The sequence below is a fragment of the Topomyia yanbarensis genome, chromosome 3 (assembly GCF_030247195.1).
Source record: "Topomyia yanbarensis strain Yona2022 chromosome 3, ASM3024719v1, whole genome shotgun sequence".
Taxonomy (NCBI): Eukaryota; Metazoa; Arthropoda; class Insecta; order Diptera; family Culicidae; genus Topomyia; species Topomyia yanbarensis.
Window position 1 is genome coordinate 187,135,893 of NC_080672.1, and position 21,143 is coordinate 187,157,035.

The following is a 21,143-nucleotide window of genomic DNA, read 5'->3' on the forward strand; positions in this document are numbered from 1 at the left end:
GTACGATAATCGTCACAGTTGGTGCTCAGAATAAATTCATGCCAGAACAGGTTATAAATTCTTTTGAGCTCTGCATCAAAAGAAAATAGATTCAAAGGAAGTGGAATATAGCGAAGCAGATTATATGGACCAGATTGGCTTTAATAAGTATCACCCAATAGTTGTTCTACTGGGATGCAATTAAAATTACTACAGATGAATGCAGTTAAATTTTGTCATGAATTTTCTTGAAATAATTCAATAAGTATCGTTTTCGCTATCTTATTTAATGAATTAACAATATGATTTTTACATTAAAAATGTCTTACTCCACTATCTGGGGCTAGGTGTCATTCTAAAATCTAAACTATCTCCCATGTAACGAAACTATGTAAGGTTTGCACGCTTATAACTCCGATATTACTAGATGGATTTTAATCATTCATACACCAACCGATTCAGAAACACCTAACTTAAATATTGGTAATAATTTAATATCTCCCCCAATAAAAGTAGACTTTTGGAAATTGGTAAAATTAAAAAGTTCACGAAAAACGGGAAAATTACCATTCGTGAGGCTGATTTCTCAGACACAGCCGTCAATAGAGGGCAGCTTAGTTGCTCAATGAAACACGAAAAGTCATAAATAGAAGCAACGCATGTCCGTTTAAATCAGTTGTTGCTCTTATCCCATACGAGCAACATCGTCTCCAGGCGATGCAATAAGCGCTATCGATTTTCGGTAACGTTGGCATTTGCACACACTCGAACCTAAATGACTAAACCATATACGGTTAGTTTATAAATAGAGGTGACGCGTACACGTTTCAATCAGTTTTTGTTCTTATGTCGAACGGGTAAGATCATGGCTGCAGCGTTTGGACGCTACTCTAAGCGGTAGACGCTATGCATTTGAGGCAGCGGTGGCCGTGTGCGGATTTTTCGGGTACCAGCACGGTGCACAGTGGCTGGAGGCTGGCCAAAACCTCAAAAATTTATTTTTGAAATATTGATATTTTATATTTTTCCTAAGTTTCTCATGTATTGAACGATGTGTATTCAAAATTTTATGATCATTGGATAAGAACACGATTTTTAACATGAGTTTAAACGTAGCAAAGTCCGGAATTTTTAATGATTTTCATTTCCGAAACTACCATTGCTCTGTTCACTTCAAATGCATGTTGCTCTTTTGATTTTGGTCCGATTTTAGCACAACTAGTTTCATTGTGTAGAGGAACGAAAGAGCTTGGTTAGTGAATTAAATACATTTGCTAAAATTACTTGGAACTATGACTTTTTAGTTTAAATATGTTTTAGGGGGTCAGATCAAAAATACTTTTTCCACTAATGTATTCAGTACAAATTTCGGAATCATTTCGGAACGGTCACATAGTATACATTCTATGGGAAATAACCTCTACTTTTCGAATATCATGGTCTCGTTCTGCGCCTAGGTGCGCAAATTTTTTTAAGGAGATTTTAGGGCTTTGTTGCTGATATGGAGGCGCATGGTGTTTTGTGTAAAATAGTCTGACAATCTACAGTAAACCAACTCGTTATACAATGGATTTAAAGTAGTGTTCTTCATTTTTTATGATATTGCTGACATTTGTGAACAGTAACGGAAAATCTGTCATGAAAACGGGATCATAGTTATAAGAAAGGTTCAATGACACTGTATGGAAAAATGCATTTAATATTTTACGACTTTTGACATCAAAAATGAGCTCAGCACCTCAAAATTAGCTTAAATTGTGATTTTCAGCCAAATTAGGTAACATTTGAGGTTTTGTCCGACTTTTGTTTGAAGACCCGCCACTGTGCGGTGTCACAGAATGATTTGCAAAGTGGGTGGGTGGGGTGGTTTGGATTTAATTCAACGCGGCAGGATGCTGCTTGAGAGTGTTGCGTTGAAAAAAATATTTATTTTTATGCATGCGTGTGCGTTATAACTTGTTAATCCATGTTTACGGCGCTTTGTAGCTGCGTAGGGTAAAGAGCCTATTGGCTTTCATATGTTTCATATTTCGGTTATATGTGATATATATTTCGGTTATATGTTTTTTATCAGTAAGGCATCTGACAACGTGCTTCTGTAGTTATTGCACTGTTCAGCAGCGTAGTATTTTATATACTAGAGTAAACTCAGGTTTTTTACGCGGGTTTTGAAATTTACGCGGTTTTTATTTACGCGTTTTGACGTAGGACTTACGTCTTTCTTTACTATACTGGGTATAATTTCAAAATTTTCAAAACGGATGCGTTACGTACACTTTGAACCTTAATAACTTTTCTCCTACTAAAGGAATTACTAATTTTGTTTCATAAATCGAAAGGAAAACGTTCAACGCTTGCTATTGATACCTTGTTTGCTATGTAAAACTTGTTTAAAAAGTCCAAAAACTACTTTTAGTGCGAATCAACATTAATGCTAAAACCTATAAATATGGTTGTCACAGTTTTTCTTAAAGCCACCACCAGACCACGATTCTACGTTTTGCTGTGACTGTGAACGGACGAATATTTTTTTATACGGAAGATTTACGGAAGAAGAAGTATGTCGCAGAGGACGGCTGAACGCGAAAGAGGACGGTCGTAAGCGGAAAAAAGATGCTGCTGCATCCAACCCATCATCAGCCAGCCAAGTATCCATGATATCAGGGAACACGTACGCCTCACTGGACTGCGATATCAACCCGGATGCTGATCCGGACAAATGTGACGAAACTAATTGGCAAACCATCAACAGAAAAACCAAGTTACCGCCCCTGGTGGTTATTAAGTGATTACCACTCACTGCGAACAGCTTTTCACGCATTGAAAATGAATCCAACTTTCAAACTGTGTCGCTTCGGCATCAAGCTGCTATGCAACTCTAAGGAGGAATATGATTTGGTGGAAAAATACCTACGTCAAATAAAGGCAGAATATTTTACGCACGATACACCGGGTGATAAGCCGTATAAAGTGGTGTTGCGAGGACTACCGTTAGTAAGTGAAGATTCTCTGATGCAACTGCTGGTCGGCCTTGGCGTGCCGCCGGTGGCAATACACAGGATGAAACGACGTGAAGAAGACAAGCGCACATTTAGAGATGCCCTGTACCTGATACATTTTAAGAAAGGTACTACAACGTTAAAAAAGCTGAAAGAGCTGCAGGCTATTGACCATGTTATTGTAAAGTGGGAACACAGAGAACAGACGTCCATCTCGAGCATTTAAGTTGTGTAAAAAAAAATAACGGTCAGTTCAAATATAGTTCGAACATTGTCGCCAGTGGCGCTACTGGTCTGACCGATTTTGACAGTTGTCAACTCGTCGTGTATTTCACGGCAGTGACAGCAGTCAAATCAAGTGCTGACAACACACCAGGGCAGGAAATATTCGAACCGAACCTATGTTCGAATACTTTCAAAGCGCGAAGCTTTGCGTTACTGGTTCGTATTCACAAGCTTCGCATCACAATCGCTTACCATCGTAATTGCGGACATTTGGGCGATACTTTTGCATGCTCTTCGGCGAGGACAAAGGAAGCTTCTTGTTTATTTCATTGATGTTCGGAAAGATATGTAAAAGCTTTTGCGTAGTTTTCGACGAACACGAGCTAAGCTCTTGGTTCGTGTGATCGATATTTTTGAAACAGTTACACGGAGCTTCGAAGCGATGTTCGCGAACACAAAAGAAAGATTACCTCGAAGTATTTCAGAATCGCGAACACCGAAGGATTATATCAATTTAGCATCGCGAGGGCCATCGCTAACATGTTCGCCGGACGATATTAGTTTTCTTTATTCAAATACTTACCTACTAGTTATGCAAAAAAAAAGTATATTCTAGACAGAGGCCTTGTATTAAGGGTGGAATAGGTGAAAAATAATTGTGACAATGTGTAGCTTATGGATGCTGGGGTTAACTGAAAAGTGACGTAACAAGTTTATTTAAGATACCCTACTGATATATTACCAGTAGGGATAAAATCAAGATTTCGTGACAGGGCGGGGATAAATTTTCAAATGAAATAAATTAGGGCTAGAAAATGAAGTTAAACACAATGTACACGACGTATTGAGTGGGTCGCTTATCTTAGTCATGTTCCTATAGTCACTTACCAGTTATGTCAGTTTCTTGAGGATAAAGATATCGATATCCATTCAAAGGAAAAAATCGATTATCAGTTAAATAAATAACGTCATGATGTGTATGATGAATCCTAGAAATAAATAGGGAATGTCAATAAACTCGACCATTCCATTATTTGGCAGTTCTGGTCGTTTTGTAAATCTTGTTTTCGACTAACAGTAAAACCATTTTGATTCAGAAGTATGTTTTAGAAGGGCGCATGTTTTTTCGTGCACTTATTTAAAAAAACGCTTTGAATCCATCTACCAGTGTGATGAGACATTTTTATAACTGTTTTCGAATATTATATCGGTTGAGAACTTTTAGAACATGATATTTCGAGAAATTTTGAAAGTGAAATTAAATCAGTTGTAAAGTTATAGAAAATAGCCTTTTAAAATGAACGGACAATCGAATTATTATTAATACTTTATGAATACATTATCTAAATTCTTCATTCAATGCAATATGTATGCAAAAAGTTAAAAACTGGATTTCCCTTGAGAACTGGGCCAAAAAATCGAAAAAAATGTGTTGGCGATCCGAGAACTAGAACAGAAATTGTAACCCTTGGACCTCTGAAGTGCATGCGTACAAAATGCTATAGACTAATGTTTGTTTTCATTCATTTCATTTAATAATTTTCAGTTGAGCAATTCTGTCGCAAACTGTATTGTGGAGCGAGGGTCATAACTTCCTAAATTTAAGTGTTCCTATTAATTTAGTACACTCTCTTTAACATAAACTACTCTAACGAATGAACGAATGGGAGTAGGTTCGATAAATTTTGAAAGAAGCCGTTAAATCAACCACTTAAGGGATTACACCACCGCAAAATTAAAAAAAAAATCGAAATTGATCGTGATTGATTTTATTATTCCATATCAATATTTGAATAGGGCTAATAAGATTTGTGAACAAACTTTTGTTTTGCTGATTTCTCTTAATTTGTTATCATTTCAACACAGAAAACATTTGAAATCGATTCTACCGAGGGCAAAGATGTTGATTCATGTGTATTTTTCATAAAATTCAACTCTGTAGCGGAAAAATGAGCGAAATAAGTTTGTTTACAAAAGTCTCATTAGCCCTTTTGAAGAATTACTATTGTATTGATCTTAAATATGGGTCTTCAAAATAATATATCAAAATATGGAATGCGACAAAAAGCGAATAATAATGGAAAGACAGTATTCGAAAAAGTTCGAGTTTAGAACGACTTTCATTCTACTTGGAGTTATTTATTTCGCTTCTCATTTTCCGAGATTTCCCTTACATAAAGCATTTCGGCTATAACTGATTCAAAAAAAAAAAAAATACGGGGGGCCCTAAAGATTTCTTTCTTTTATTTTTTATTAGTAAAAGTCAAATAAGGGAAGATTACATCATGGAGAAGATAAACCAAATTTTGTCCTTTTCAGAATTGTTTTTGGATTTCCAACAAAAAAATCACTAGAACATTGTTTGTAAGTTCTTTGCGTTTCTCCATCAGTAATTAGTTAACAAATACAATACAAACAAGTTGGAATATCCTTCTCATTATTTATCACAAAACACATGTACAGGAGTCAGGAAATAAATTTCATAAAAGTGGAACATGTAATAAGTTTGACACTTCATTTATTAAGTGAACAGATTCTGTCGAAAATGTTTGAAAATAAATATTTTGTCTCTTGTGATTAGGTAATCAACCAATAAACTTATAAAACAATATTATAAAAATCATTTGGAAGCTTTCCTCTTGGTTTGGTACAGATGCCAAGAAATTATAATTCAATTAATGACAATAATAATGGATTCAAGTATGTAGGTATTTGTTAATAAATTCATTTGGCAAAATTAAAAATAACGTTTACCACCCAAATCATCGCATATTATTGAGTGAATATGACTAGCCGATTTAGGAATGTTGCGCAAGAACGTTAGAAACCGCAACAAGTTGAAAACAAAGGCCAACGGACTACGCCTAACTACCCCTCAGTGGATGCAAATAACTGAAGTTCGCCGTCTAACTGAACGCAGACGTCAGCAGTGAGATTCCATCCGAAAATTGTTCTTTTTAGGAAGAATTTGTTTTAGATAGGGAGATTATTAAGAGAGGGGTAATGGTTTTAGCGTTAAAAAACACTATTTGCGATTTTTTTTTAGAAATTTGGGCGAAGCGAATTGATCAAAACTTTTGTACATTATAATGTATCATTTCATCCAAAAGAGTCATTTCACCAAAAAACATTTTTTCACGCTGAAACCCTTACCCCCTTAAACATACTTTATACATCTTCACCTAAACTCCTTGGCAGGGAAAATATACTCCGCTTGAAGAAGAAAAGACGAGTTTGCAATCAAAGTAGCTAGTAAACATAATTGTATTCCGAAAAAAAGAATTTGAATTTCACTACCACTACGCTCATTCAAACTCGTGGCTCATAAATTGGTAAGGTATGCGACGCACCTAATCCCTAAGTCCTAAATTATAATCTTAAAATAATCCATTTTATTTATACTCAAAATAAGATTTACAGTTTATGATTTTAAGACAGATAGTCACGTAGCGAACATGTTCGCGGTGGCCTCATGATGCTGATGCTTGAAGCGATATAAAACTTCGATGTTCGCGATTCTCAAATAAACGAGGCATTCGCTTTATATGTGTTCACCGAATATCGCTTCGAAACTCTGTGGAAATGTTCCAAAAACGCAAAAACCACGAGCCAAGAGCTTACCTCGTGTTCGACGATGTGTGCTTCTAAGGTTAATGTGAACTTTTTCGAACATTGTAAAGAGCGAACTAGATGCGAAGCTCGCTTCGTCCGAGCAGAGATAAGTTTTACCCCTAAATGTTCGCAGCGATTGTGTCAAACTCATCGATTGCATGTGGTATGCTTGAGAAGGTGCTTCGTGAAGCTTCGAACAGCAATCAATTCATTTTTCGAAATTTTCCTGCCCTGCAACACACACACACAACCATCTTTATTTTATGTGATCCATGACTCCGGCAGCTCCGATAGTTTTGTAACTTTTTAGTTTAGTTTACTCTGTCTTTAGTGCGTTTTCGTTCACTTTACAATGGTTTAAACTATGGGTCGTAAGTGTGAAATATTCTGGTGTACGAACCACCATGGAGATAGTATCGGAAAATCCTTCTATTCTTTCCCGAAAAATAGCGAGATGTATGCCTTTTTTTACCTTCTCCAACCACCTAAAACCTTGTTTGTGCTTAATCCCTAAAATTACCTCATAATTTTAATACTAGATGTCGAAGATGGGTTTCCCTCTGCGGCTCCTCGGAAGCAACGAAACTTTTTTTCGACTGTGGAGTAGAAGCGTTTTCGATGAAAAAAGTGTGCTCGGATCATTTCCCATCGCATTCTTTTCGTTATCCGCTTAGAAAGGAAAAAGGGTTAGTACAGAAATATGCGTATTTTTACAAATCTAACTATAGTATTTTCGTAGAATATTGCCGTTTGTTGTCCCATCAGGTGAGACAGTGGAAGATGACGGAAATGGAAGCGTCGAGTTTCTCGCCGATAATACAGATTTTTTGGATTGGAGATTGTCAGTGGCGGGAGTTGTCTCATCAGGTGCGACAGTGGAAAATGACGGAAATGGAGACGTCAAGTTTCTCGCTGATGATACAGATTTTTCGGATTGGAGCCTGCCAGTGGAGAGAGTTGTCTCATCAGGTGCGACAGTGGAAAATGACGGAAATGGAGACGTCGAGTTTCTCTCCGATGATACAGATTTTTCGGATTGGAGCCTGCCAGTGGAGCGAGTGATCGACGATTGTTATAACGTGCTAGCGGATAGTAGCAGAAAATTAGATTTAAATCAAAATATGCATCTTTCACCATTTGATGACCAAGATTATAGCTACCCATCTAGTAATGTGATTGCAAATAAGAAATGGTAAGTAAAATGATTTTACAGAATGTTATGTACATGAAAATCTCTAATATGATACTCTAAAGCGTTGATCCAGATTCGCCTAATTCGGATGGTAGGACAGTTGGATTTGGTTTGCATTCTACCGATGATTCAGCTAATATTCGCAGTAGTTTCCTTCAATCGCACGTACCTTGCCAAGCACGAATCAAATCTGAACAGCAAAGGTGTCGGAAATTGGAAAACACAATAACGCAACTGAAAAGGCAACTATTTATCTGCCGCCAACAAAGCGCACGTCGTTTGAAATCAAAGCAGGCGATCAAGAGAAAGTTTTTCCGTGATCAAACCAACTTCAATGAACTGAAAAGGCTAAAATCTGATAACGAACAATTGGGAGAACAGATTCGTCTAAACCCTATCATTTTTGATTGTTTGCGTAATATGAAAAGAAAGCCCAAGGGCCGTCGGTATCATCGAGCCACGATGAAATTCGCGGCAGGAACATATATGAGCGGGCCACGTGCTTACCGTTATATAAGAAAATCAAATCGCTTAATACTCCCGCATAAAAACTCCATTCATCGTCATAATAGAATTGTTCGGATTGCACCTGGTCTTAATGAACAGATTCTCGCCATCATGAAGACAAAAGCCAAACAAATGAGGAAAAAGGCCAAAGGGTTGTCATTATATCGTGCGACGGCATGTCTCTTAAAGCCGATTTGGCATATTCTGCTAAAGCAGACGTTTTCTTTGGCTTTCCTGATAGCGGAAAGCTACGCAAAATTGAATGAAACGATGTCACAAAACTCGTAACGGAGGCAGTTACAGTTATAGTATCAGGATTGTACGTACGTTTCAAACAGGTAATTGACATACGAAAAAAATACACGAATACGAACACTTATAGCTCTCCTTACAGCCAATAGGGTACCTTCTAGCGCATCATAGTCCAGGCAGTCAAGGGCTACTGGAATTCATCAAAAAAAGCATTCGTGCTGTAAGCACTTGTGGTTTTACGCCATTAGTCTTAACCACAGATCAGTGCACAACCAACGTTAAGATGATGCGAGAAGCTGGGGCAACAGCACAAACCCCATTCATTGAAATAGATGATTCCAAAATTGCAGTTATGTATGATACCCCTCATTTAATAAAAAATGCCCGAAACGCGCTATATAAGCATAATGCTGTTTTTGATCGAACAATAGCTTCGTTTCACCATGTGCATCAGCTCTATAAAGTAGACGTAGCAAGCTTGCGTTTAGTTCCGAAATTGAGACAAAAACGCTTTTAATCCACCTAACAGTGTGATGAGACATTTCTTATAACTCTTATCACTCTCTTCGGATATTATATCGTTTGAGAACATTTAGAACTTGATGCTTCGCGATGTTTTTGATAACACATACTACATGGGATAGTGTCAGGACTCAGAGAATCGCTCAAATCAGCATAGGACAACATCAGTGCTACAAATCTCAAACCAAATCAATGGGAAAGCGAAAAAATGGCCCAAAAAATAGACATACCAACGAATTATTGTTAATGCTCTGTTAATAAAATATCTAAATTGTGGTGGGAAAACTGAATTTTCCTAAAGGGGTTATATATTGTACTGAGTCAAAAAAATCGAAATTTTTTTTTAATCGATTTGAAGTTTATACTTTACTCAAATTTCCAACGCGACTGAGAACTAAGAAATCAACGCTTTTTCTTGAAAAGGGCGATACTAGCAGTGATACCATTCAAAGAAAATCAACAGTGAATATTTCCAGACTTGGTTTTATTTCCTATTTAAGAACTATTGTGTTTTTTACATCCTAGATTGCATGATTCAGTGATCGAAACCCAAAACTAAAAGTATTTGAAATTATTAAATTAAAATTTGTTTTTGCTATTGAAATTGACAAAAGTATCGCCCCTTTGGCGATTGTTTACTTTTTCGGTCCCACCTATCAGCATTGAAGTATCGCCCTTACGTTTTTTTACAATAACTACCGTTCTACACCACCGATTTCGTCCGTGTTTTTTCAATAGCGATCATTGTTACTATTTACAGCTGGTATCAACTTGATAATCCTAAAAAATACGAAAATAACGGTTTCGCCTCTAAACTGCTAGCAAAAAAAGTATCGCCCTGTTTGTTTGCATGAAGCGTGGAGGGCGAAACTTTAAATAGACAAACAAAAATACAGTTTCGCCCGTTGTATTTTTTGCTGTAGTTTAAGAAAGCAATATCGTAGAATCCAAATTTTGAGGTTAATTTGTTGCGTTTCAAAGCCCTCATTCGCATGTATGAAAAAAGCCTTATGTTTACATTCGTAAGTATCACTCTTTTCACAAAAAAGCGTTGAAATGAAATCGCAGCTCCTGATATCACGCTATATCTGAAGTGCATGCGTGCATAGTTCCAAATTTTACTTCGACATCGACTTTTTCTAAAGGTGACTTCCCAGTAGTATCCTTGATTTGAATTATTATCGCTAATCCTAATACCAAAGAACAAATAAAAACCTCTCGAAAACGAACCGTTTGGAAAAATCATCATCATTACTGAAATTTTCATTTTCACGAATCTTTTCGATAACCTTCTGTCACTTGCGTTAATGCACTGGGTGCACAGTGTTCTGAAAATCTAGCGAAATCGTCTTAGGGCACCAGCGGGTCTAATTCAGAGCTATCTGCGCGGCGAGTTAAATCTGTAAAGAATACTAAAAATTAATTTCTATTCCATAATTTTCAGTTCAGCAATTCGAGAAATCGTGCTCACCGCAAGCCATGAAAAATAGACTACGTTAAGAAGCGATGGTCACTATTTATAAAAAAATCACGGTTAAATGAAAAATAAAAGTATTAAAAAATTTCAAATAGTTTATAATTTTCACAAACTTATTAGGAAAAATTGTTTAATAAGCTTTCGTAATATTGTGTAGGAAAATAGCTGAAAATTTCAGTATTTTCTCTATCTGCAACATATAAACCCTGAAGTATACCAATTAATTGGAATAGGTTCGCCAAATTTTGGAAGAAGCCTATAAAATAACCCCTTTAAAACTACCTAAAAATTGTTGCAGTTCGATGCAATAAAAAAATCTCCAAAAATGAAATGTACCTATTAATGTGAAACACACTGAATAATACAATAAAGACCCATTTTTATCAGTCTCATGGCGTATTTTAGGCTGACAAAATGGGAACGTTGACTAAATCGGGCAATTTTTTTTCTTTATAATAAACTGAAGCTGTTAAAATATGCTTCCCGTTCCTTGATGTAGTCTGATAACTATTTCTGATTATGATGAACTTTTTATTTTTGCATATTTCCATCTTCATGATAAGGAAAACATGCTCAAGAAAGGATTTACTCGAATTGTTCGTCTGCTGAAGCCCATCAAACATATGTTCATATTTGGCTGATAAAATCGGGGTTTCAATGTATTATAATAGATATTCAGCATTCGAAAAAGTTTCTTGTGAACGAGTGTAGAACGACTTTGTTTCTACTTACTTGAAATCAGCGGCGTAGCCAGAAATTCCGTTTGGTGGGGGTTTGGTGAAAATCGATCTTACTGTCCAAACGGCATAATTCCGTAATTTTTGAAGTTTTAAAATTATGCAAAATTAATTTTTCAGAAAATAGTAACAGAGTTCGTGTCTTTAGCGAATTTGTTGAGACTTTATTGTAGTCATGAATATTAACCTGAGAAAATTCACCATAAATACTTCCTGGACGATATACCGTCAAAATTATTTTATCAAATGATGCGCTGTTTAATGTTTGTAAAACTCATAGAAGATACTAAACCTCCGAAATTGGCGGTTTCAAAATGATGCTATCTTGACCTTAGATTACTTTTTTAAAACATTTGACCTATACATATAATTGGTCATACAACAAAAATCAAATGCTCATCAAAATCGATCAGGACCTGCTAGAGTCGAATGGAAATCGTCATTTTTCATAAATTTCTCTTTATATTCGGAAAGTGTTATCCTCGTTATTAATCATATTACGTTTTCGTCTCAACTCAACGCATTCCCAAAATAAAAACCTGTTTTAATCCACCTAGTGGTGCAATTGTGCTTTTCTCATTTGTCCAGATTACGATTCCATGGCTGGTTATGTTCAATACAATGGTGGAAATGAATATTACATGTTCAGTACGATTTGCACATACGTACAATGGATCGACAGCCACGATCTTGAAATACTATGTGATACTGAAACATCGCTTGAAACCAGCGGCGGATCATGGATAAAGATCTGGGAGGTCCAGGTCCCGCCGAAAATTTTCAACTTGTTAAGAAATTTTAAACTAGTTTTAATTTTAAAGTAGCAACCCCTCACTGCATACTCCCTCCGGTCCGGTATGATTGTCGATTTTTAGAGTGATTGGTTGAAAGTTATGCATTTTTTTGGTGAGCAGTTCTATGTTTCATAGACATTAAATCAATTTTAACTTCGCTTCCTATTAAATAAAGACCCTTATTACAGTACACCTCTACAAAAACGAGCTCAATTTGAAAATAAATCTGAGAATTATGATTGATTGCAGAATTTTCTATTGGAATGTTTTCAGGCAGGAATTTGATATTGATGCTATTAGACAACTGTGAAATCAAGACCAATAGATCAGTTACAGTTGTTGTTGTTGTATTCGGTCATATCATCGGCTGTTATATTTTCTGCTCTTCGTTTGAGTTGAATGTTATACGAAAACTAAGCGGTGTTCGTAGATTAAATTAATTTACAACGTCTAAACATTGTGGTTTATAGGCGGTGATTAAGAACGTTTAAATAAAAAAGTGTTTTGTGCGATAATTCTCGAACAGTTTCGTTTGCTTACAACTGCCGAGGAGCCATTGTTCATTGGCTATTCGTTTTCGATTGTCCCGTAGCGGTGGAGAATGGAATGCAAAAAATGCTATACGGCGATCGACTGCAAAGCGGACTTGTTTACAATGTGTGGAGGAAGGTGCAGTAAACGGTTCCATGCCAAATGCGTTGGACTAAACGAGGCAAAAATAGATGCTCTTACAAAAAATATAATTTGGTTATGTGATGACTGCTTGGAATCTTTTCACAAAACTTTAACTACTTCACTGCTGGATTCACCGGAATTGAAATTTCCATCAACATGCATGGAGAAGGATATATCTCTCATGAAAACAAAAATTCAAGAGATTCAACAGTCCTTATCTCAAATAGTTCCTAATAAGCAAATGTGTGATCATCACTCAACTCCAGTTTCATCCGTCAATTTGCAAAACACATCAAGCAATGGAGGTCGGATAGCTTCAGTTTGTATACCGCCGCGGAGCCGTTCTTGGGAGAAAAATATAGAATTCTCTCTGTACCTGTCAAACATTGAACCCCATGTAAGTGAAGGCGAAGTTAGTACTTTAGTCTCACAATGTCTTGGCCTTAGTGCGAGTGACACAGTTGAGGTAAAAAAACTTGTGCCCATCTGGAAATCGTGTGACACCATTGACTATGCGTCATTCAGAGTTAGGCTCAACAACAAATGGGAATCGTTTGCTTTGCAAGCCACAACTTGGCCTCGTAACATCCGATGTAGGAAATTTGAAAATCGAATTAACACAACATGGAAACCTGGACGATAAACTTCACTGCACATTTCGGATGGATTGCGGCTTCGGACAACGTGAAATTAAAATATGAAAAATGTTTTGTTTGTTTAATTTATGCAATATGTGAAATATGTTTCTGTGGATATTATCATGTTTATTTTTTCTGTAATGTTGCCACTGTGATTGTAAATTATCTGTTTTACCATGAAGTTTTTTGTTGAAATTAATTTGATGTAATTAGTCTATAAGGAGTCATCATTGGGGCCAAGGGGCCTGTTGGTGTAAATATATACAAATAAATTATCTTCACCGATATATCAGGACCCCATTCCGACAATTTATCAAAAGCCCTCATGACGTTTACAACAACAGGTTATCAATCTACGGATCCGATAATTGTTATTGTAATATTGAATTAAATCAGTCTGCATCAATAAATTTTCAACTTCAATCCAATTTTTTTTGGGTTGGTGGGGGGGGGGAGAGGGGGGTTGTATGGTGTTAAACCCAAAAACCTTCTCTTGGTTACGCCATTGCTTGGAGTTATTTATTTCGCTTTCATTTTCCGATATGTTTCAGATCGATCCGATGGTTATAAGTTAGAAAAATTGCAGTCAGAAGGTTCGCACAAATGAACATTTTTGCACTGATAAGTTATCAAGTTCCTTCCAGACAACTTGGAAGTGCTCGGTGATTATTTCTAGCGGTTGTAGATAGAAAAATGAAATACGAAATTCGATTTGTCGAAATAATGTTTGGCTTATTTCAATGGATTATTTCTATATTGAACAATAAATAGGCGACAAAGAGTAATCCACAAACAACAAGCCATAACTTTTAAAGTATTCAAAATAGATATTTGAAGTTTTCAGTAAAGTTATTCGCAAAAGTAAGAGCTACAAATTTGTAGAAGGCATCATTTCGATATAATCACTTCCAAGAAAATTTGTGAAAATATCTCACTCATAGGGGGATTAATCAGCAAAAGCACAATACCAAAAGAAAGGGCATATTTCCTCCATTAAATTCTCCGAAGATACTATTGACCTAAAAAAATATGAAATGAAATTGACCTAAAAAAATATGAAATACGTCGTCGATGTGGTTTTAACGACGCTCCAAATGCGTTTCAATTTGGGAGCGCTTTTAAATATGCGATGATATCAACAGCTGAACAAAATTTCGATGATGGTAGGAGCAGACGGAGCAGAACCTCTCATAAAGGAGAATGATTTACAAGAATTCCTTGTACAGACACACCAACGGGAACAATCATATCAATTCGAAGAGTTGGACCCGGAAGAATCATTTGTGATTGCCAAAAAAGAAATGAATGCCCTGGTATATATTATCGGTGCCGCTGTCTCAAAATTGCGCCACGAGAAATGTCGAAAAAATCTTACTATTGATAAAAATGACCTAGTCATTAACAACGAAGACTATATGTTTTGTAAAACGAAAGCTCAATTTTCGACGAGAAATGTGAATATTCCAAATAATACTTTGTACAACATAGGGTTGATATGTTTTTTGAGTTTTAAAACGAAATTTCGTAAATTTCTGTTTGAAAATCGAAAAGGAGTAAAAACACGACTAAAATCATATCTAATACACGAAAAATTCGATTTGATTGACTGTAAAACATGTTTCAATAGGCTTATAGATATAATTTTCAACACTTTAATCCAAGCATTTCTTCGTGAGGTACGTCTACAGAATAAAATAGGAGCAAATGCTTATAAGCATAGAAAACGCAACAGAAAGGCAATCCGAATGAATTTACCGTTGTCTTAATAGATGTTACATAAAACGTTCAGAAACACTGTGTACAATGTTATCGTTCTTTTACAAAAAAATAGGATGTTGCAATGAAATCTGTTCTTAATAGGGTGATGAGCCTATTTTGGCACCATTATGGAGAGGGTCGCACTATTTTTTGAACAACTTAAAAAGAAGCCATATTACCTATAACCTTTTTCAGAATAAAGTATCAGTGCACTGTTTCTTAAACATCTGTATAATGCTTATTTGGCAGAATTGTCTCAATTTTCAGCATAAATGAAAATAAATGTTCTATTCTGTGCATCTATTCCCACCTGAACGTTCCAATTATCGCATCATGTGTGTGCCGATTTCCACCTCATCGAAAAACAATCTAGTTGAAACGCAATGCCTCATATTTCATTTGCGTCGATTCTAACTAGGTATCCAGATCATGGACGCCAACGCGTGATTTGTAAAACGAATTATTCTGCTTTTTTCAGCCGATCAAAACAAACGTAAACATTACGCACACGAAAGAAACTCATCAGCTGTTAATAGAAGAGCGCCCAGAACTGCGCATGCAGGAAATAACCATGCGAAAGTTAACAACTGGAATATAAAGTTCACATCACACATTACTTCCTCCCGATCCAAATTGTATGTGCAGATGAAAATAAAATATCTGCAATCAACAATTAGTTGAATAACTTGAAATAATTGATTACTTATACCTGAAATTGCATAACATTATGTTTTCAAGTTCATGTTTTGGTTTGGCCGCACTGGTGATTCTTTTCTGTATGATGGATGCAAAAAGTTGGTTTTGATTGTGGTAGTGTATCAGCAAAACATGCCAATAATAGGAACCCCCGTATTTAGTTTTATCCTATTATAACACTAGGCCTATTCTAGTGTTTGACGAGTGATTTTAAAGTGAAATAATCGTAAAAAGGTTCTCCAGCTAAAATAAAGGTATGTATCAGTGCAATATTTAATATATTTGTGCCGGAATAACGAGATATGAGGCGGTAAATGCTGGCTCGAAAGTGTTTATTTTGCTAAGCGCCGTTGCGTCCTGTTTCGGTTCACTACGCGAGTGAGGCGGATCAGCAGATATTTCAATAAGGTGATTTTGTTTTAATTAAAAGTTGGATTTAGTGGATAGTTCTGAATACGTATGTGCACAACAAATAAAGAATATAACTTGAGCTTTTTTTGCACACATATTTTAGCCAAATCGATATTGTCATTATCTCATATGCTTGGTTCGAAACCAAGGGATACGAAATAGGGTCACAATAGGCTCTACTGCCATAATAGGCACATCACCCTATGTATCCATGTATTAAAATATATTCTTTAGTTTTTCACTTATTTATGTATGTACCTATAATTGAAACTTTAATTACATCCAAATTCTCACATTTGCATTATTTGTACAAATCCCACATAACAGGAAATGTTATGCGTTATGTACTTACACGCATTCAACCTATATTTGTAATCATCGTCAAGGAAAGTATTGTGTTTCACTATCTATGAATATCTGTAAGAGAGAATAACTGATAAGTTGTGGGTGGCAAAGTGTATATATATTTATATAACTTGTACTTGCTTGTTCTGTTTCAGTTACAGTAAACAGCTATCTGTATGGGGTATTCATTGATTGATACCGGCGAGCCATATTGTCCAGATTGGGACTGATTCCTTTCAGTAACTAGTGCATACAGAAATCTATCGACTTTTTGCTTGCGAGCGAACTATTCAGATGAATTAGCAATTAGATCACTGGTTAGGTTAAACTCCCCCGGCTTGCCGCGCGTGGGCAAGAAATACCTGACCTGTATAATCGATATATTTTCGTTTGGTTGGTCAGGTTGCTCCACGAATTGTCGATGAATGATTCTACCTGGCTCCTGTGATCGGTATGTGGCTTCTTCCTTCACAGTCCGGTAATCTGCGCTTGCAGTTGTTCACTTGCGATTCACACCCACTAGATTCTCATATAGTTAGCAAGTAATCTTTGTCCGTCGATTGATTCACACAATTGATGCTTTACTGAAATCGTGAAAAAGGTGGGCTTCGACCGTATTGCGTAGTATTGTACTGCAGTTCAAAATAAGGGTTTTCCCGTTCTTAGCCCCTCTAAGTAATAAATGTCTCATGGAACATCCAACGAAGATATCCGATCGTAGAATTGGTCGATCCTCAGTTTCGTCTAGTCTCGTCCCATGTAAGCAGTAATCGGACCACTCCAAATTGTCACACAGAAAATTAATGCAGATTATAAACGATTTTAAACTTTCGGCTACCTCTAAAACAAACAAAATAAACAACTGCGGCACAGCGACTAATCATTTGTTTTGATAACTTCAGGGTGGCCAGACCTACCGATTTATCGACAGTTAGTCCTACCATTTTTTTTACGTAGGTACCGATTTACAAGTGACAAGTGACCAGAATACAATACAAATAATTTTTTTAACTTGTTCGATGCGTCGTTCGCCGTTTGCGTGGTTCACTGTTTTGCATAACTATGTTTACTTTATCTATTTGAAACAAAAATACAACCTCCCAAACGACCTGTCGACAAACTTTAAATAAGTCTACCGATAATATGCATTCAATCTGGCTACCCTGAGTTGATCAGATAGACAATTCAAAATGGTCGATATACTTCAAATGCTTCGGCTTCTACTTGGGATACACTGGTATGGTGGCGCTAGTGTTCCAACGGTTTTTCATTCAAATGTTTACACAAGTTTTTTATACTTATTTGTATGAGCATGGATGTCTGTTCTCTGTGGTGGGAACACTATCGCAATAAACGACGAGATGTGACTCACTGCATCAACTGTTTACACTTTGGACACGGTGCCCGGAACTGCCATATGTTAAGCCGGTGCAATCGCTGCGGCTCGAATCACGCCACCAACGAGTGTGCTATCGCCAGTGACGATACACCACGCTGTGCAAATTGCAAAGGTTCTCACGAAGCAACTGAACGATCCTGCCCGAAGCGTATCGAGTTCCTGAAGATAAGACAGCAAGCGACAACAAATCGCCCTGGGCGCCATGCAAGTAAGAAGGTTCCCCCCGTGCCTGAGCTGAATAGTATGAATTTCCCGAAACTGAGCAATATCTCGTCTCGATTGACAACACTGCAGGATCCACGTCCTACCCCTCCTAGTTTCAAACCAATTGAAGCTGTCCCAACCACTAGCTCTGCCCCGCTCTTTAGTGCAACAGAGTTAATGAAGATTTTCGTCGACATGAGCTCTGCGCTCCGTGGTTGCAAGACGAAAAGCGAGCAGATCCAAGTGCTCGGTACCTTCATAATTCAGTACGGTGTGTGAGCCACTGCGAATAGTGAATTGGAACGCCCGTTCGGTGCGTGCAAAACAAATAGAGCTAGCGGACTTTCTTCGAACGCAGAACATTGACCTGGGTTTCATCACTGAGACCCACCTGACTCCTGAGACTACGTTCTCTCTCCCGAATTACGTAGTAGTGCGTCTGGATCGAACACACTCTAGGGGTGGTGGTGTTGCGATCGTTCTCAGAAGCGGTATAAAGTTTATGGTACTTCCTCATTTCGGTACAAAATTTATTGAAGCGCTCGGAGTGGAAGTGGATACGGCGGTTGGCAAAATCATCCTCATTGCTGTGTACTACCCAAGGCAGTGCTCGGCGAGCCAAGGTACAACAACACAAATGAAAAATGATCTTCAGAAACTAACGAGAAGGCGGAGCAGATTTATCATCGCTGGCGACATCAACGCCAGACACGAAGTCTGGGGAAATTCCAGATGCAACAGAAACGGGTTAGTGCTGAACGACGACTTCCAAAATGGCTTCTACACAATACTTAGCCCTGACAGCCCAAAATATATTGCGCGAACGGGATGCGGCTCCATGATTGACATATTCATCACCAACCTTGCTGAACACATCTCACATCCCGTCATCTGCGAAGATCTTAGCTCCGATCACTACCCTGTGGTGGTCGAAGTTGGGGCCAGCGTCAACATCCAAAGGAGAACTCGGCGTGATTACCATCATGTCGATTGGGCGGCGTTCGAGCGCTGCGTAGACAACAACATCAACTACGATCATCATCCAGAAACAACGGAGGACATCGAAAGTATGCTGGAACAAATCCGGTGTGCCATCGACATTGCCCGAGAGATGAACATCCGCAAAGTTGCTGTGTTCAGTAAGTCTATTTGTATTGACTCCACAACCGAAACTTTAATTTGGTTACGAAACATATATCGCAGACAGTTCCAGAGAACTGGACTTCTTGACAAGAAAATTTCAGCTAACAACTTAACTCGTATCATTAGACAAAGAATCGATGAAATTAGGAATAGGAACTTTTCGCAGCAACTAAGCAACCTAGAAAACCACTCGAAACCCTTCTGGAAATTATCTAAACTACTTAGAAACAGGCCGAAGCCGATCCCTCCCCTAAAGTATGGTGATTCCCTGCTTATAACCCCAACTGAAAAAGCATCTGCTATTGGTCAACATATTGTCAGCTCCCATAATCTTGGGCAAGGTATGGCCAGCCCATACGAGTCTGTCGTTGCGGAAGACATCGAAATTCTTGATAATACCCCCTTTATACTTGCGGTTGAACAAACTATCTCCGAGGATGAATTATTAGCTGCCATCAAAAAAACTAAAAATATGAAAGCTCCTGGCTTAGACTGCATATTTAATATTGAGCTAAAACATCTCAGCCTACGATCCTTTCAACATCTTGCCGTAATATTTAACAAATGCCTGGAGCTTGGTCATTTTCCTACCTGTTGGAAGGTAGCCAAAGTTGTCCCGATTTTGAAGCCTGGCAAAGACCCTACCACCCCAAAAAGTTATCGACCTATCAGTCTTCTCTCAGCACTATCGAAACTATTTGAGAAAGTTATTCAGTCCCGTCTGATAGAATTTACAGACACAAACAACATCCTTCCCGACGAACAATTTGGATTTAGAAGGGGCCGCTCCACAGTCCATCAGCTGGTTAGAGTCAACAGCACAATTTACAGAAACATAGCTGTATCCAAGACGTCTGCATTGGCATTGTTGGATGTTGAAAAGGCATTTGACAATGTCTGGCATGATGGCTTAATATATAAAATGCGCCGCCTTAATTTTCCCTCCTACCTTATTAAGATAATAAGGAGCTATCTGGCAACACGAGAATTCCAAGTCCACTTGAACAATGTGCCCTCTGATAAATTCAACATCTGTGCAGGAGTTCCCCAAGGCAGCATTCTTGGTCCAATACTGTTCAACATATTTACATCTGATATCCCCCCCCCCCCCCTTCCGGATGGAGGTATACTGGCTCAGTTTGCAGATGACACCTCGCTCATATACAAAGGCCGAGTGATTCGTGCCCTTGTGGCTAAGCTACAGAGAGGGCTGAATACAATAGTCGAATACCTTAATAGCTGGAAGATATGTATAAACCCAACCAAAACACAGACTATCATATTTCCCCACTCTAAATCCCCGAGACTTGTTCCGTCCGATAGCGTAAAAGTTCAAATCGATGGAAACCAAATAGAATGGTCCAAAGAGGCAGTATATCTTGGCTTAACCATGGACCAGAAACTTCTCTACAATGTTCATGTCAACAAAACGATTACAAAATGCAATATCCTTTTGAAATCACTGTACCCCTTAATCAACCGAAAATCCAAACTATCCACCACAAACAAACTAGCCATACACAGACAAATAGTCCTTCCTGTAATAACGTATGCATCACCCATCTGGACAACATGCGC

The 21,143-nt window shown here is 37.5% G+C and overlaps 2 protein-coding genes across 16 annotated transcripts in view; one reads left to right on the forward strand and one right to left on the reverse strand.

Annotated features, from left to right (window-relative positions):
* The window catches only part of LOC131691095 (uncharacterized), a 243,315-nt gene extending 225,935 nt beyond the window's left edge, over window positions 1-17,380 (reverse strand). Inside the window, exons 1-2 of one of the 2 annotated variants that reach the window (XM_058977296.1) lie at window positions 16,961-17,380; window positions 16,827-16,891 (exon numbers count right to left, since the gene is read on the reverse strand). In XM_058977296.1, the coding sequence (XP_058833279.1) occupies window positions 16,827-16,832 (6 nt within the window). In that variant the 5' untranslated portion in view covers window positions 16,833-16,891; window positions 16,961-17,380. Of the gene's footprint in view, window positions 1-16,826; window positions 16,892-16,956 lie in introns of both variants that reach the window. The other variant, XM_058977294.1, reaches the window with a different exon arrangement.
* Window positions 1-21,143, forward strand: part of LOC131691078 (metabotropic glutamate receptor 8) — a 1,433,400-nt gene that overhangs the window by 1,277,241 nt on the left and 135,016 nt on the right. The window lies entirely within an intron of this gene.